The following is a 17,783-nucleotide window of genomic DNA, read 5'->3' as shown; positions in this document are numbered from 1 at the left end:
GTTAGGCAAACACATGAAATTGCTAAACTTATTCTCAGTTTTGATAGTAAGTTAGAGAAGCTGATCCGTATGAGACTGGCATGCAAATGGGCTTTTTCTGCACCCAGCATTTCCAAGGTAGCCAAGGAGCCAGGGGCCTATTAACCATCCAGATGGGTCCCTCAATTAAAGGAAAATGTTGTTTTCCAGATGGTTGAGCTACTGACTGCAGTAGATACTGATAATTATCCCCATAATGGATTCTAAAGCAAGTGATACTGTTTGATAGAGACTAAATTCATACTGTCACATTTAGGGCACAAAACACTTCTGTGTGAACTTTCACATGTAGTGTCTCTGTCAACTGCATTATAATTCTGTAATTAGACAAGACAGACTAATTTTATTTGCTTCTTCAGTAAAAGTCCTACACATGTTTATTCTTATCAGTTGTGCAAGAGTCACAGGCAGGACAGATGGTAAGCTGTACAAGGATGGACAACAAACAGTAAGCTAAAAATCAGATATATACAATGTTAAGTAAAAATACAGAATAAACACACATTTATGTACATAAAAAAAAAAAAAAAAAGCACACAACCAGATCTCTGGTGAGTGTCTTGCCTTGGAGGAGACGGAGGGATGAAGTATGTACAAGTCTTTTAAAAAAGGTGGTTAAGATCAAAGTGGTTGTGTTTTCCTCTTCACTGAGTTGATCATCTACCTCTGGTCTGCAGAGAGACCGTCGCCCTGGCCATCACCCGCTGTGGAGCGCCGGGAGATGTTGCTCTGGACAAACTGTTTGAGGCCTTCAAAGCCCTGGGCATACAGATACTCCAGGTACCAGCCCCATGGCTTGGGATGCTGAAAATACACACGCACACATACACACAGGCCTTCTTAAGACTTCCATGATCAAATCGGTCTCTGATCATTACAAAAAAGGTCTATAAAATATGAATGTTAAACTTCAAACTGAACACAGCTACACGTGAAGTCTATTAAAAAGGAGGAAATGAAAAGGGGACCCTTCATACCTTTATGGAATTGAAGTCCACGTTCCTGCTCCCTGGCCAACACTGATAAAGAAAGAACATAAATATTCATTGTCAACCCACACCCAGTATATCTCAGTAGAGCGTCGCTGTAAGTTGCGGTGGGACAGAACCAAAAAAAGGTATTATTAAATATGATGAAAACTCAAGTCTCATGCAGTTCCCATGAATAATAAAATGTGCTTCTGTATTAATGGACCTTCTATGAAAGATACATTAATACGACATTTGTCTCTTTATCTGGCCTGTAAGTTTATTAACCAGACTGGATGGACTGACTGCATGCTGGTACATCAAATGCCTATGACAGATTGGAAATCAGAGGCAGCATTTGAGCATGTTTTTTTTTTTTTTTTTTTTTTGTAAGATACACTGATGTTACTCTAGAGGTATAATTTTACTTTGGCCCTCTGGGTTGTACTGCACCAGACAGGATTCTATCCAAAATCTCTCTGTTCAGGACAAATCACAGAGTAAACCAAAGCATCCTAAATGCTACACACCCACCTTGTGGTGAAAGTCGACAGCATAGCTCAAGAAGGCAGGGTGGTGGATGAAGTCAAAGCTGGACCAGTACTGCGGTACTTTGCTGCTGACTAGCAGCTCCTCCTCCATCTCGACGCCCATGCCGGGCTGGAACATCTTGGAGTTCCACAGGCAGTTGACCATGACAACCAGGTAGTGGTTGAATTCACGGTACGTCTGCCGGCTGATATGGAAGGCCTGCTGTAAAGGGAAGGGACAGAGAGAATGTGAAGAGAATGAGCTGCGAGCCAAAGAAACGTGGCAAGAGAAAAGCGACAGGAACTTCAACTTAACCACTCTGCATGTCTAAGATATCTCAAGAGTTTCACCAAGGTTGGATATTATCTGAGACCTCATTATCCATTAGCTCCCATTTTTGCTGAACTGATGAATTTGCATGTCATTCCACCGGGCCAATTTGTCTTGATAAGACGTGCTGACATTTTGAGCTGAGAATATTGGCTGTGTGGCATATATTTATAAATTCATGTCATATTGTGGCAGCTGGATAAAATAAGCAACAAAGACAACAACAAAAAAACACCTTTTCCAGTCCCTGTGTAGGACTGGAGTATATCAGCTATGGGCAGATGCCTGTGAATCCCTGAAGGGTACAACTAGGTGCTGGAAATTCTCTTTGCATTTTCCTGCCATCACAGTAATTCAAAATGTTTACAAACAACAAACATATAAACCAAGTCACTCTAGATAAGGGCATCAGCTAAATGCCTAAAATGTATATGCAAGAATAGTTTGGAAATAAATTTAAAATGCATGTTTTAACAATATCAAACAGGATACCTCTTCCTCTCTAAATGAACTGCTAATATGGAAACTATTTCTTTCCCACCATATAATGAGTAGCTGGCATCCTGATGTAACAGAGGACAAAAATATGCACTTTCACCAAGCATGGCAAGCAGCCGTCTTTGACCTTAACCATGATAAGACGCTTAACAAGAAAATAAATTGTTTTCCTTACCTCAGTCTGTTTTTCTTGAGTCTTTGCTGACATCAAGTTCACCTTGTACCTGATAAAAAAAAAAAAAAAAAGCAGCAGTGACATCTAGCATCATGAACTGAAGGAGAACCAGTTAAGTTCACATGCTCATTTACAGCAACCTTAACAAGCTGGAGTATACTTTACTTTATGGTTAGTTGTATCTATAAGAGTCACGAAATGTGCAGAGTAAAACAATGTTCCTTTTGTTATAGCATGTTTAGGCTTGGTTTGAGAAAAACTATGTCACCCACTCAAGCCTGGAGTTATGAATGATGCTTGAATTGTACATAAGAAGAGCACAGCTTAAGTGTATTGCCTCTTAGCCTCTAATTATCATAAATCACACATGTAAGGTTTATTGAGGAAGGGTGATAAAGCCATTTCTGATTCCAGTTCCTTTTCATCATCAAATCTGCATACAAACATTCCATGTGTGGTGCAACTGGTGTGTGTATGATGCTGACATCAAGATAGTCTTATGGTAGGCTGCAGCACGGAGATAACAAGCCCTCACCGGTACATGATGTGAGCCAGTCTGTCTACGCTGACAGGGTCAGTGGCAAACAGGGCTGGATAAAACACCCCAGCTGGGGGCATCACCACCAGAGGGAGCCCATACTTCAGAAACATATCACACACCTGGGGGAGGAGAGAAGGACAAGTATAAACCCAGGCACAGTCACAAGCACACAGGACAGACCTGGCCAAAATCATTTCTTAAAATGAAATGCATATACTAGGGATGCAAACAATTAATCAATTATCGATTAATTATCGATAAGAATTTACTCAATAAAATTAAATTGATTGCAATTGATTGAACATTCCACGGTCCATTTGAACAGGGGTAGTAGTGCCCCGCCAGTCCACGCGAGGGCGCCTTTGCATTGAGTGCTGATGCTGGACGTGCTGGGACGCACACAAGAGAACAAAACAAACATGAACCAGTCAAAAGGAGTGCAGTGTGGGACCATTTTAAGTTGAGAGAAACAAGTTGTGGATCGCACACAGGTCTGTCCAAGTTGATAAATGATGACAAAGACGCCAAATGCACTATATGTGGTTGTACTTTGAAGTACAGCAACTCGACAACTTCGCTGAATTACCACCGAAAAACCACATTCAGCCGTGCTGCAAGGATCGAGTGGATCAGCCTACAGTCACTGCAGTGTTGGGACAGAGGGTCTGTGACACCGGGGAAGCGAAGGGATTTACCCAGAGAATATACAACATGGTCACAAAAGACATGCTGCTGATAAACATTGTTGACGGCGAGGGATTTCGAGAGGTGATAAACTACAACGAACCAGGGTATAATATCCCCTCTAGAACAACCATGACTACCAGCTTCTCAGGAAAATCGCCGCTTATCAATTAATCGATCGATAAGGTAAATCAACTATCGATTAATGAATTAATCAATAACGTGCATCCCTAGCATATACCAACAAAATTCTCATTGCAGATGCTGTTTTATGACCCTGTTGAGCTATATGCTATAGATGGATTATTAAAACCCCAGTGATATGTTTAATCTTGTCTTACTAAGCAGACAAACCATTAATCAACATCAGCCTCTTACTGTCTCATAAAAGTCCAGGATGAAGCTGAGGAGGAGAGAGTGACAGCCTTCAATCTGAAGGCCCACAGAGGCTAGGCGACCCACGAAATGCACCAGCTCCATCAAGGAGTCCTTGAACCCTGACAGAGTCATATTTCTGGAGAAAAAAAAGCAGAGCAGAGTCAATCACACACTGTAACCTAAGCAGAGCCCATGGGAATGGTGAAAATTGCAACACCCAGTCAGCGGATTTGCCCTTGGATGCTAATTTCTACATCGGAGGCACGGGTCTAACAATCCAATCAGAGAAGGTGAGCACAAATGTACACTGCAATCAATGATTTCCACATCTCATCTGGTTGTGCTCCCACTAACTATTAAATGCTGGTTTGGAATGGAGGAGTAGAAAAATGGTTATGATATTCTAGGGATGACTAAGATTTTTACACACCAGCGATCTTTGATAAACTATCATTAATGGATGTATTGGATATGTAGATATATAGAAGCATAAGTTCAGAAAATTGCATTCCTTTACTGTAATGCAGCTTTAAAAAACAGGAAACGACAGCACTTACGCGATACTGTGATATTCAAAATCCCAGATAATATTAAGTCTCACACCGCAATATCAATATTTCACACAGCCCTACCTGTGAGGACTGAATACTTGTCAACACCAGATGCATGCATATATATGAGGTGTTTCCTCTGTGAGTCTATAGAGCTGGGGTGCTTCGGGTGATAAGTTTAACTTTGTCCAATATCAGTCCTTGTTCTGGTCTGAGTTATGTTTCAAGTTGAGGTTCGAGTGCTATTTTTTCGATATCAAAATACAATCATTACTTACTGTAACATTTGGAGCACAATGATTTAATTCAGACTGATTACAATGTGTGTTTTCATTTCACATTCTCTCTTGCTGTGGTGGTGCACCACTGCTAAATGAATACAGAGGAAATACTATATATAAGAGTGAGACCGCACCTCTACACTTGGGTGGTTACAGTTTTACTTAGTCGGAAATACTTACAGGTTCATGACCTTTGTACCTACAAATCAATTCCCAAGTATTTCAGGTTTGTTGCTTGTATATGTCCAAAGCCTGAGGAAATTAAGACTTACATGGAGGTGTGGCTGTTGAGGCTGATATCCAAGCCATCCTCTAGAGCGTAGACAGAGTGCCAGGTCAGCCACTTCAACAGCATACTGTTTAGACACTCTATCAAACCACACTGGAAAGGTTGAAACACACAAACACACACACACACACACACACACGGACAAGGTAAAGAGTTGATCACAGTTTAAACATATTCAGATACTACAATAGCAGTCGTAAGGGCTTTATAAATACGCACCAACAACTAGGATCTGCTTTATTAAATAACCGTTGGAGGTTCTGTCTGACTTAAAGACAGCAGCAAGCTAGCTCTACTCGTTTCTCAGAGAGGAAAGCTGCCATATTGTCTACCTTGAAAAACAGCGTGGATGTGAAGAACAGCTGCATGAGGGGCTCAAACAGAAGCTGTCGGATACCTGGGGAGAGATAGAGGATTAAAGTCGCACCAGCCATATAATTCAGTGTGCCACCATGCAAGTCCCGGCACATGGTGGAATATGGCAGGACTGGCTAACATGGGCATGTGGCTGCATATTAATTAGGGGAGACAGCAAGGTTGGGCATAAAATTGAGTGTGTGCATGTGTGACCGAGACATAGAGGGAGACAACATGCAAGAGGGAGAGAGACAGATGGACACAGACAAGTAGTGGGAGAGGGCTGCAATACTCACAGGAACTGGGTACAACAGGAATGTTGCTCAGCATGCCTAGGATCTGTGGGCGGAGGAGGGAACCATCCCAGATGTTGAGAAATTTGTAGAGAAAAGCCTCTGTGCTGGAGAATCCCTCCTGGGTGGGCAAATGGGACAAAAAAAAACCCACATATGATAGTGAGATTAATGTGGCATTTCCTCAAAAAAAAAAAAAAAAGTGTGTAAGCTGAACGTGTGGGTGTCAATCAAGGCATGCAGAAAATGGCGAATGACAAGCGTGAAGGATGAGACTAACCTGGAGAAAATGTTGTGAGGAGAGCAACCGGTCCAAAAACTGCAGAACCTCTTCTGAATTCTGTGAGACTCCACTACTGCAGAACAAAAACTCTTCAAAAGAGAAAATGGGTATTTAGAAAGTAAAAAAGGCAAGGGCAAAAAACAGAAAAAAATTCTGATTCTGTACAGCTTCTGACAGCACTGAAACACCCCCCCATTTATTTATTTATTTATTTTTTTAAAAAAACCCTTCTCTGAAAGAATTCTTTTGATATGCCAACTAGGTAATGTGTTTGGGTTCATCTCAAGGTGAGTTTTGCTTCGGATGCATCTTTGTGATAGAAGATGTCACAGAAGTTCTGAAGTTGCTTTCCCCCCTACCTTCATGGAGAGCATGGCCTAGCCAGAAGTTGAGGCGTAGGAAGGCAGACTCATCCTGTACACAGTCCAGGTATTGCAGTGCCAGACTGGAGCCCAGCAGAGAGCCCATCTGAGCTGGCAGCTGGTGTAAGTGAAGAAAATAAAACACAAACACGCAAAAAATAAAGATAAATAATGGTATACATGGCAGTAATATCAAATACACATAACTACAGAAAAGCACAAATATGCAATGAACAAAGTCATATTGTCTACCCACACAAAGTCTCTCACAGCACATCAAAGACAGACACACACACACACACACACACACACACACACACAAGGCCAGAGCGCAAAGCTGATCCATGTGCTAGGTCTAAATCGCCTCAAATCAGGAGATTAGTTCACCTACTGAATAATACGAATCCCTTGATACTCATGTCCTTGTTTTCATTGAGTGGGCCATCAATCTGCTTCTGGGCTAATTCTTTAGTATCCAGTAATCCTCATAATGCCAGCATTGGGACATTTCTCCCATCACTCAAGACATTCTTCCACTCTCTTACTGGGTGTGAACAGCTGTCTTCCAATATGGGGACTTTGTCAAGTATGCCAAATAAAACAGAACCAGTGAGAACAAATTATCAAAGGACATGGCTAAAACTTTCAATAATTACAAAACAACTGGACCATTCATGTGAGAAATCAACATTTTCCTTTTAAAAATGGGAGTGCAGGCAAAGAAGATACTCAATGATCCCTTATCACTGCCATAACTGAATACTTTTATCTGGATGACTGAATGCAGTCATCAGTCCAGCCTGGCACATGGTAAACTATGGCTCCTCAGCAATAAAAACTGTTAATGTTATCTCCATTGAAACGTTTTATTGCGCATGTTGGCTTTGTGATCAGCAAAAGACGTAAATTTATGTACCATGAAGAATAAAAGCGAACATAAATCATTTAAGCCATTAAAAATGATTTATGTTAGTTTATCAGGTCATCGGATCTGCAGAGCCAGTAGACATTTATGGGAAGGCCTTTTTAAATGGCCGTTCCCTTTGTAACTTTTTCAAAGCATTACTCAGACACATCTCTGTTCATTTGTTAATTCATTACTCATAGAAGATAAACAAACTGCTAATGAATTCTATAAACACAAGAATGGCACATTCAGAAAGCAAATGATGCTGCACTATGCTTGAATCTAATAAACAAATGACAGCACCAGCCCACCTCTACTGTTTCTGCAGGACAAAGTTGTTTGATGCACGGCTCTTGGTCTAGGCAAAATACTATAAGTGACACAGTGCCACCCTGAGGCTGTGATGAAATACTACAAGTTAAATGGATTGCGGTCATGCATTCTAATGTTGTGGAGGAACAGACACACACTTTATTCTGCTGCTTAAATGCTCATCTTCCATCTGTTCTCAATCCAGATGTCTTGGGGCTGTGGGACTAACAGCAGAGGTAAAGGGAGGTGGAGGCAGAGACTGAGAGAGAAACATAGTAAAGAGACTGGAGCAGATTCACGAGTCCATGGCAGCAGCTCTGTCACCATCCCAGGGCAAGAATTTAGAGAGTCATCCTGGAGAAATTACCTCTATATGGTGTAGATTTTCCAGCAGCAGAGAGAATGAGTGGAGCTGCACCAGGGGGACCAGCTTTCTGCTGGAAGAGGGATTGGTCTGGGTATTGACTGCAGAACTCAGTGCTGGCACCTCCAGATGGTTATGTTTCTGAGAGAGCACAGTTAAACAGGCAAGTAAGTACACAGACAAGCCAAGGCTAGTCTAAACAACTAAATGGATAGATTGATAGACAACTTTACTGATCCGCAAAGGCATAATTCAATGCCACCCAATAACCATACAACAAACAAGAGTAACAACATATACTAAAAAGCAATCACAGACAGACCATGGCTATTGGCAGGAAAAGGCTTAGCACCAAAACCGTGCAAAATGTCAGTCAGTAAAAAAGCAAAGAGTAATGTAGAGTACAGTACAATAAATCATGTACAGTATAGTATAACTAATCCCAGTATGGTAAAGTACAAGCCAGGTACAGTAAAGAACGGTAAGTTAAGTAAATTCAAATATAATTCTATTTCAAAATTGTTTTTCCAATGAAATCAGACAAAAATCAACTTATCCCCATCCATGGACATACCCTTTTCCTTGGGTTGGTCTTATCTTTCAACCTGACGGTCAGACTGACACTAGAGGTAACCTGGAAACTGTTCTTCTTCTGGACAGCAATCAAGGCTGACTTCCACTGCGAATTGTGATTCCTAAACCCAGCCTGTAAGACAAGAGATAAGATAAAATCACTATGGTGCTTTTGATGGTCTTAAGTCATCACAAGAACAGAATGGGCATGAACTGCACAGTCCATATACAAACCTTCATCCGTGATGGAAGGGACAGTGTCACCAACTCGGGGCAAAACACTTTGTATAGCGAGAGTAAGTGCATGAGGAACGGTTGCCTGCCCTGAGGAGAAAGGAGAAAACATCAACACACTTATTGTGACACATCCTCGTGCTAGACATCTCCCTTTTTGAAGGATGTCTCTAATTATATGCAATACAACTACAAATGATTGTATGGCACAGTGGGATAAACTGTTTATGGGGACTACACACACAGTGCAGAGAATAATATGACAGTATTATCCCTTCCTACAATTTATCACTGAATAGATTTCCATACTGAGTGAGGAAATAATGCTGCAGTTTTGATAGATGGCTCCAAAGAACCAACAGGATGTGAAACGATAGGCTGAATCTGTCTTTAAAATTTGATCACGTCAAACCTGATAACACAGGATGCTTACCATTTTAGATTGTAGATCCAAGAGCTTTCTGACTCTGAACAGCCGCACTATTAACAGGAAAAAAAGAGTGGAGCAGTGGATTAAGCTTATAAAGATAACTGCAACAGAGAATAAGACAAGGAACTATGGAAGAGCCCAGCAAAACAAATAAATGGCAGATGTGTTTCCAAAAACACAAGCATATCACATCCCAGGTGTGATTTTTGACTTACCACTTTCCTTCCTGGTCAAAAGGTACAGCAGGTGACAGATGTAAGGACACTGAAAAAATTGCAACAAAATTTCATCATTATTCCTCATCTCAAAAGTTGCTCAGTTGCTTCCACATGACCTAATTCAGCTGATGTCATGCCACTGGGCTGGTAAGCAGTCAGTAATTAATAAGTGCACTAACAACAACTCAGCCCTATAAATACTGACAATGCAAGACTGATGCAGTCATAAATTACTGAGGGCTGCTAAAAAAGCATCTTACTGGTTATTAAGAAGGATTCACTGCACCCAGGTAGGCTGGATCAAATCCCCTTGTCTATAAACTGTGTGCTTTGACCAGGGCTCAGCATACATAAAGCAAAGGTCATTGGCCAATTAAGTCTCATCTATACTAAGATCTGCCATACAGATGTAAATGTAATTTCAACCAAATGTCAAATTAATTCGAATGTTTACGCTTCTCACTCAAAAACCAACAGCTGTACATCAATAGCATACAAATGTGATGACAGTGTCAAATTTGTGCTAAAAAAAAAAAAAAGCCTATTGCAACAGTGCAACAAGATCATCACCACGCATACCAGATTTTCCTCGGTCACAAAGCTGAAGAGGAAGCCATAGATGGAATGAAGTTGGTCCTTAGCATCAATCATGTCAAACATGGTCAGCACCCATTTAATAAAAAGAACCTGGAAAATAGGCACACATGCATGGACACAGACAGACTCTTAAATTGTTCTGTTAAAACTTCGACCAGACATGACTTACAGCATACAGACTAACAAGCAGATAAAGCCACAGTCACTCTTCTCTTTCTTGGTATAGTCCAAGATCCTCTTACAAACAAAGGGCCTTGTTTTGTCGATTTCTAATTATTTTTCCAGACTAAATAATTGCATCTGTAAACATAAAGCCAAAGCAGCTTTATTCTGAAGCCTGCTGCTTTAAAATAGATCATGTGGCTGTCAGTTCCATAAACTGTCATTGCACAAAATGATTACTGTAATGTTCACATGTAAACTAAACTCACTTTTGCTGTGCGTTTTAGTAGCTTAATAGATGAGCTGCTCAATGGAAAATGTATAAACAGAATATTTCCATATTTATGGGGACAGTGGAAGATGGGCAATATACCTATAATACTTCTCATTAGAGCCTGACTGACTTTGGATTATGGGGGCTTGTAACAATATTTAGATTTGGGCTTAAACATCTTCTGATGATTATAAAAACATACATTTTTGCAATGAATCATCAAGTATAATTACTGGGGGCATGATATCTTAATACAATAAACTTATTAACTTCTTAACAGAATCCACATCACCATCTGCTCAGCTGTGATATGGTACTCCATCAACTCACTGTTACACAAAGTACTGTAAACAATGGAGTATGCTGAATTATTTGATGATAACGCAGTTTTAAAAAAAATATCTCACATTCTTTTTATTTCTATATGCACTGTCATTTTTTTATATATATGCCAAGAACAATATATCTGTGATAAGCTAATATCAGCTAATAAGATCAGCTGTTGGGCTCTAGTTTTAATCCAACAATGTGCTTGTGAATATGAATTTTCCGCTGAAATAATGTAAGCACATTGTAAGTCAATCAATTATGGAGTCTTACTTGTGTACTTAGGGGTATTTTGCCAACACACAGCCAAACTACAGCTCGAACAACAGCCTCCTGTGGCACCACCGTGGCAGGGATCAGACATTTCAGCACCCGGACACACGGACTAGTTCCTACACACAGACAGATGGCAAAAAGAGAAACAACCATAGAAAGAACAAGAGTGAGACAGACAAAATATCAAATTATCACTTAAAAAAAAAAAAAAACGACTATTGCTCTGTCTTTAGTATGAAACCCATCTACATTATGATATCTACTGCATAAGCAATGTCTACCTCCAACATTATATATATACTGATTAACTAAACTGCCATGACAGGCTGCATTTTACAGTTACCTTAGTGCACGTGAGACACAAAAGTATTCTACTGGCCAAAGGCTGAAACACATAAGTAAGTTCTTAACTAAATAGCCAACGAGATATTTAAGGCTTTTACAATTAGTTTCCCTCTTGAGGGTCTCAGAGTTCTACATGAAAATGATTACAGACAATATTGGGCTTTATTAAAGCAACTTTTTAGGGTCTGATAATCATCTCAATGGCCTACAATCTCACAAAAACTTCAAACACATTCTCCACAGTCCACGCTTGCTGAAATGTAAGTGACCATCCTACCCATACGGAGGCTCATGGCAAACTCCAGCATGATGGAGATGGCCTCTGGAGGCAGCCCTTTACTGTAGGCCACTCTCTCCACCGCCACCAGGTTCCTCTCCACATCATCGTTGCCAGTTACTGGAGTCCCTGCTTCAACTGGAGGAAGACATGTATGACAGGGTTCAGTTAAATAGCTGACACTTAAATTAGAGTCAAACAGAAACAACTCGAACTGTTAGATCAAGTTAAGCATAGAATTTGTTTGGTTAAGGATTGTGGATGTTTGTTTGTTTTTTTAGTTTGTTTGCTAGCGTTAATGTTGACGTTTGGATTGACATTAGTCTGGCTGTTACGGCTGCCCCACTAGTAACAACAAACTTTTTACCTACTTTATGAAACTATTAAACATAGCTAGCTACTTCAAAAAAACAAACAAAATAAACACCCAGGTATCCTGTTTTGATGCCATCAAGCAGCTAACGTTAGCCAAATCTGCTTAGCAACCGAAGCGTAGCCTATTCACTGAATAAATATAGCCAATCAGCTGAGGGCAAGTTTTAGCACTCGCCAATTCAAAAAATAAAAACCATTTTCTGGTATTTTCCGTGAACCAGCTTCTCTTTCCTAGTTGTAAATGAAGTTAGTGGATAGTTTCTGATGCCAGCTGATGCTGTGTGTGTGTGTTGTGAGCCATGCCCCACCGTCTGAGAAGTACTTCAGCGCAAGAACAAACGGGTCCTCCGCCTCGTTTTTCCTTCTTTCAATCTCCGCGACTCTCAAACTTCTGTTGCTGCTCCGACTGCATGCAGACTGGTCGCTTGGAGAAGATGAGTCCAAATCCGGCGGTCCCGAAGAGTTTTGCGATGTTGCCATTGCTACATTGCTAAAACGTAAAATAACACACTGCTTCTTTCGGAGATCCGGCCATTCAAATAAAACTTAAATCGTCCGCGCGACCGTTTGCCCTGCGCCTGCGCAGTACACTTCATCCGCTCGGTTGCCCCCTGGTAGTTGTAGTCCATTCCAGCCACACCCGCCTACAACATCACCCTTGTGTTTGGAGTACTGTAAAGTCATTTACAGATTAATCAAAATGTGTGTACTTAAATATAACCTCCAGGCGGTTATTATTAAAAGGCAAACAACCACCAAAAAAAAAAAAAAAATCAGTTACATTTACAGAGAAGAACACATCAGTTTGATTAAATCCTGAATGTATATCACAACTATTTTTCAGGCTAATAAAATGATTTAACTCTCCATTGTTGTGGGGAGACTGCCAGCCCTAATTCTAAAAAAAATAAAATGATATAAAATATAATAAAATAAATAATAAATTCAAAACAATACAAACTAAAACTCCTATAATTCCACTATAATATTGAAAACACATAGCCACTGTTGGGACATTGTGGCAAGCACTCCTCTTTAGGATATTGGCTCCTTGTAAAGGGATTACTATGTCTGGGGCTCAGGTGCACACTGTTATATAACAATATGATACAAACAAATAAAAACTAGAAAATCAAATAAAATATATCAAATCAATATTGTGATGAAAATGTATGTGTTATTGGAAAGCTGTATGCTTTTTTATTTGCATTGAGTGCAGTTTGGTTTAATAAAATCGAAAAACACAAATGAGAAAACAATATTTAGTCTGTCTCACCTTCAGATTGTATTTCAATTATATCACTAAATTTTACAGAAATATTGTGAATCTCAAAACTGACATGATTTTCAACTGAGGTCCCATTCCCAAAGCAAGATTTTAACAGGAATGCTTTTCAATATCCTTAAGGAGAAAAATGAAAACAAATCCAACAGCTAAGCAAAAGACTTCAATGACAGTGAATAAACATAAGTCTTTATTGCCTGCTAACAGGAAAAGGAAAAATCCAGTTTCTTTCACAAGCTTAAAACAGTTGATTGGGTTGTGCTCTAGAAACGTGTGAGGCTCATAGCACACACCCAAAGCAGCACCTGCTGTCCTTTCTATCTAAACAACTTCAAGATGATACTTGAAGCTGAAATGAGAAAGAGGATTTGCTTATTTTTCTTTAGGAAAAGGGATTTCATGCGCAAGTATGAAAATTGCACTGAGCTGAAAAAAATGAACAACTAGGATTTATACTTTTATTTATAAAATAGGGCTTCTGCTAACTGCACCCAAAAAGATGTGGACATTTAATAAATGTGAGTTAACATATAATTAGTCCAAAAAATCTTCCAACACTGCCCATTTTGGCTTGTGGTCTTTACTTTAGGTCAGATAAAACATGCTTGAGCTTTTGTAAAATAACGTGGTTCATAAATTATCACAGTTTCTCCTACCTAAATACATTAAAAAACAAAATTAGAAAAACAGGCTACAAAGATTCATTCATGAAAAACAGCATTCTCAAATCAACTTGTAGCCTAAATTAACGTCATGTTAGAGTGAAAATGAAAACACGTACATATTTAACACATTGTAGTTGTGAAATGAGGACAAAGAAGGTAAAATTGATCGACTAGTGTGACGAGTTGAGCTCATAACAGTTTCCATGGGTATGATTGTCCACAGTTATGTATCGGATGTATGAACAAGAGTTTTCAGTTTCACAATAACAGTGCAGAGGAGTGGGTGACAGTAACCGGAAATCAGTCGGCCAACAGGACGGGACGGGGTGTGTGTGTGTGTGTGTGTGTGTGTGTGTGAGTGGCATCTTTATCAGTAGTGACTGGTTGGTAGTTTCCTTCAAAATCTGAATGACTACAATCCATAGAAGCACACAAGTTTCCCTTCGCTGTGGCTCTGACCCAAGTGGAGTGCGGGGCTTAAGACTGCTTGACCTTGTTCCTCTCCTGGTCGTTGATGTACTGTTCCTCCCTGCTTTCCTCCCTCTCCGGCCGGTCATCGCTCTGCCGGGCGATGAGCAGCCGGCAGGTGAGCAGAATACCAAAGACCAGAGCGTGGGCGTATCGTTTCAGAGGGTCTCCTACTAGCTGGTGGAAGAAGAGGACGGCCAGCATGACCAGTAGCAGCAAGAAGTTGGCCACGTCCTTCGGCCTGCCGGGCACCAGGGTGAGCACCACCCCACAGCCCACCTCCAGGGAGCCGATGATCTTACGCAGCAGGACTGAGCTGATGCCGATCTTCTTCAGGCCCGGCAATGCCTTGGCATAGCTCTTGTATGCTCTTTTCTGAAAAAAGAAAAAAAAGACAGAAAACGTTTCATTTAATCCCATCAGGCAATTTAAAAGTACTGGCAGTCTTTTAGTGAGACAAATTAAGAACATGATACAGGTTAACATCATTATTATTATTTTTGTTTGTCATTTTAATGCTTTAATTTCCTCACTATGAACCTCAAGATGTGTTGGGCGCTTTAACAGTGGGACTACAGTGGTGCCCAAGCTGAGGAAAACCCAATTATATCTGGATTATAAATTAAAGATTATCAAATGGGGGTCAAGGTCAATGAAAGTAAGAAAATTTCCTCAGTGCATGCTCACACTGAGTTCACATAATGTCTACATGTGTGCCAGCTGTTCTCTCTCCCACAGAGCAGTTCAACATCAGCACCGGAAGGAGCATCCCACAGAATTTGCTCGAACGCACCGCCATTGCTCTTTGGCCATTAAATGACTCCTCACATGCATTAAGCGAGAGTACTACAACACACGCACCGCAAACACGGATCTTTACAAACCTGATGATTGTTAGGCGTGTTTTGTGCAGCATTGTCGCGTGATAAAGATATCTAACCGGGGAATAGCACATTTATTGGTGAAGGGAGATGCTTGCATGCATTCTCTCAGTCATTCCCATTTCAGTGTTTGTTGGCTCTTGACTTAAATTATGTCTGCAGCTGAATCCCGGAAAGCGCACAGTGCAGGCCCAGCGCACTGCCAATAGCGACATTTATTGAGGTGTTATATTAAAACATGTAGCCTGTGTGCTAACTGTGTTATTATAAGGAAAGGGTGCAGGTAATGCAGCAGGTCTTTGCGGCTGCTCGGGGGAATCCTGTGCGATACCTGATGCGATGAGTATCACCGGCAGCACAATACGATGCAATCGTTTTCAGCATCTAGCCCATATTTAGGTCAGCATCCCAGCACATTATTCGAGCTTGAGAGCCTTTCCCATCCGCAGCAAACACTGAACAATGGCCCTTTCCCTCCGGTCTGATGCAGAGCTGCAGGTTAGTCGCCACGGTTTACTCACCATTTCACTATATGCATCTTTGCTTAGCCTCGGAGTGAGCTTAATGGTTCCCATAAATACGAAAAATAAACCGAGAGCGAATGAGAGCGCTACAATAGTTATTGTCCTTGGCGAGGCCATCTTCGTGCGTGAGTCCCGCCGCCGTGCAGGCAGTCGCTTCTCAGTGAATTGAATGAAACTCGCCTCCGCCGCTTTCCCGGTGAAGATGCATAAGGGGGATGGGCTTCTGGATGAGCTACAAAAATGGCGATCTATGGGTCCCTGTAGGGGCGCAGCGAGGATTTGTGGGTCCCATGCATGAGAGGTGAAGTCTCTCCTCCTCCCTCCTCTCATCACCGTGCCACCATGACAGCAGCTATTGCATCTATCTCTACATATACTTTTTTTTTATATACACATTTCTAATGCACATATATTCCTTATTTCTTTTTCCATTTCTTATAATTTCCCTTATGTTCATGACATATTCTTCTCTTGAGAATTTGAGCAAATGCAGCTGACTCAATTTCCCCTCAGGGATCACTAAAGTATTTGTGACTGATAATAAACCAGTATTGGTACCACTTTATAGTAATACTAGCCTCATAAATGGTCTATGAATGGTTTATAATTAGGTTATGATGTGGTTTGTAAACATTGTATTAATCATTAACAAATAATTATAAACAAACTATGACACAGTTGTCCTAACATTGGTGCAGGCTCACTATAAGGGTATTTACTGAGTATTTCTGATTTCTGAGGGTAGTCTTACTATTAAGTGGTACCAGTAACCTATAAGCAACTAGCAATATATTTAGGGCCCGAGCGCTGGAACAGCGCGAAGCCCTATTGTAATTGCTTCGTTTTTTAGGCCCTCGCCCTCCATCGGAGAGAGGGCCTATTGTTTTTGTACCGTTTCTTTTTCTTATTATTATTATTATTATTATATCGTGTCGTTCGGCCTTAATTTGACCCCCTAAACGTGCTCAAAAACTCACCAAATTTGGCACGCACCCCAGGTCTGGCTAAAAATTCGATAAAATGGCAACTCGGACCCCCAAAGTGCAAAAATGGGCTCACTAGCGCCACCTAGACACAAAAAGGCACACGAAGGCGGCCGCTGCGGCCCACAGGAACGTGATAGAAAGACCAAACCAGCGCCGAAACGTAGGTCTCATCAAGGCCGAGATTTCACGCGCTCGCCCCCCCGACCTAAAATCAACAGGAAGTCCGCAATTTGCCTTTCAAAGTAAAAGTCGGGCCCCGAAATTGCGCGTTGAACAAAATTTATCTCCTCCGAGGCCGTAAATCGTGGCGGCTCAAAAAGCTAATAGATGAAAGAGGATACAGTGCTGAACAAAAGTTGCTAAAGATGTCGGCATTACTCGCTTAGTTTTTAAATTATAAGCCCTCGAAGTCGGCAACGCCGACTTGGAGGGCGTCGTTTTTTCCATGGAGTTTGGCGTGAAGAGGCGCACACTTGGCGCTAATGAGGCCCGTGGCGTCTAAAGTAAACGTCGCACGGCTTCGAAAATTATGCCACACGAAAGAGGACGAAAATTCCTACAAAAATATGAAATTAATTTTTAAATTGGAACAAGTTTGTGGCCGCTGTCAAGACTTTTCGACCATTTTGGACCCTGGTGTCCTCTCCTCTGCACTCTGCCCGGTCATGTGACTCACTCTAGGCAACGGACAGTTCCGCAATACACACCCATTATAAACCGTCAGCGGGAGCAGAGAAAACAGT

At 41.0% G+C, this 17,783-nt stretch overlaps 2 protein-coding genes across 2 annotated transcripts; both read right to left on the bottom strand.

The window, feature by feature from the left end:
- Nucleotides 1-385: 385 nt before the first annotated feature.
- cenpi (centromere protein I) lies at nt 386-12,788 on the bottom strand. The gene is made up of 20 exons (XM_030062688.1): nt 12,540-12,788; nt 11,857-11,994; nt 11,232-11,350; nt 10,178-10,285; nt 9,596-9,644; nt 9,384-9,430; nt 8,951-9,040; nt 8,718-8,849; nt 8,147-8,284; nt 6,558-6,678; nt 6,196-6,287; nt 5,919-6,036; nt 5,598-5,662; nt 5,249-5,358; nt 4,145-4,280; nt 3,077-3,201; nt 2,542-2,590; nt 1,542-1,760; nt 1,017-1,058; nt 386-843 (listed from the first exon to the last, which is right to left on the bottom strand). Exons 1-20 carry the CDS (start codon nt 12,709-12,711, stop codon nt 700-702), a joined length of 2,214 nt encoding a protein of 737 aa, XP_029918548.1. The 5' UTR covers nt 12,712-12,788; the 3' UTR covers nt 386-699.
- Nucleotides 12,789-13,492: 704 nt separating this feature from the next.
- Nucleotides 13,493-16,414, bottom strand: tmem35 (transmembrane protein 35). Its single transcript, XM_030062692.1, has 2 exons — nt 16,052-16,414; nt 13,493-15,024 (listed from the first exon to the last, which is right to left on the bottom strand). Exons 1-2 carry the CDS (start codon nt 16,382-16,384, stop codon nt 14,659-14,661), a joined length of 699 nt encoding a protein of 232 aa, XP_029918552.1. The 5' UTR covers nt 16,385-16,414; the 3' UTR covers nt 13,493-14,658.
- Nucleotides 16,415-17,783: the final 1,369 nt, after the last annotated feature.

This window comes from Myripristis murdjan, chromosome 10, assembly GCF_902150065.1.
Source record: "Myripristis murdjan chromosome 10, fMyrMur1.1, whole genome shotgun sequence".
NCBI classification, from domain to species: Eukaryota; Metazoa; Chordata; class Actinopteri; order Holocentriformes; family Holocentridae; genus Myripristis; species Myripristis murdjan.
The sequence above is the reverse complement of the archived record's forward strand: the minus strand, read 5'-3'. Positions and strand labels throughout refer to the sequence as shown.

Bases quoted from the DNA above. Each gene is read 5' to 3' on its own strand.
- cenpi (XM_030062688.1), bottom strand. From the start codon at position 12,711: ATGGCAACATCGCAAAACTCTTCGGGACCGCCGGATTTGGACTCATCT. The intron at 9,645-10,177 runs GTATGCGTGGTG...CAATTTTTTCAG, and splicing joins TTGTGACCGAGGAAAATCTG to TGTCCTTACATCTGTCACCT. The intron at 1,761-2,541 runs GTAAGGAAAACA...TTCCCTTTACAG, and splicing joins CTCAAGAAAAACAGACTGAG to CAGGCCTTCCATATCAGCCG.
- tmem35 (XM_030062692.1), bottom strand. From the start codon at position 16,384: ATGAGAGGAGGGAGGAGGAGAGACTTCACCTCTCATGCATGGGACCCA. The intron at 15,025-16,051 runs GTGAGTAAACCG...TTCTTTTTTCAG, and splicing joins AAGATGCATATAGTGAAATG to AAAAGAGCATACAAGAGCTA.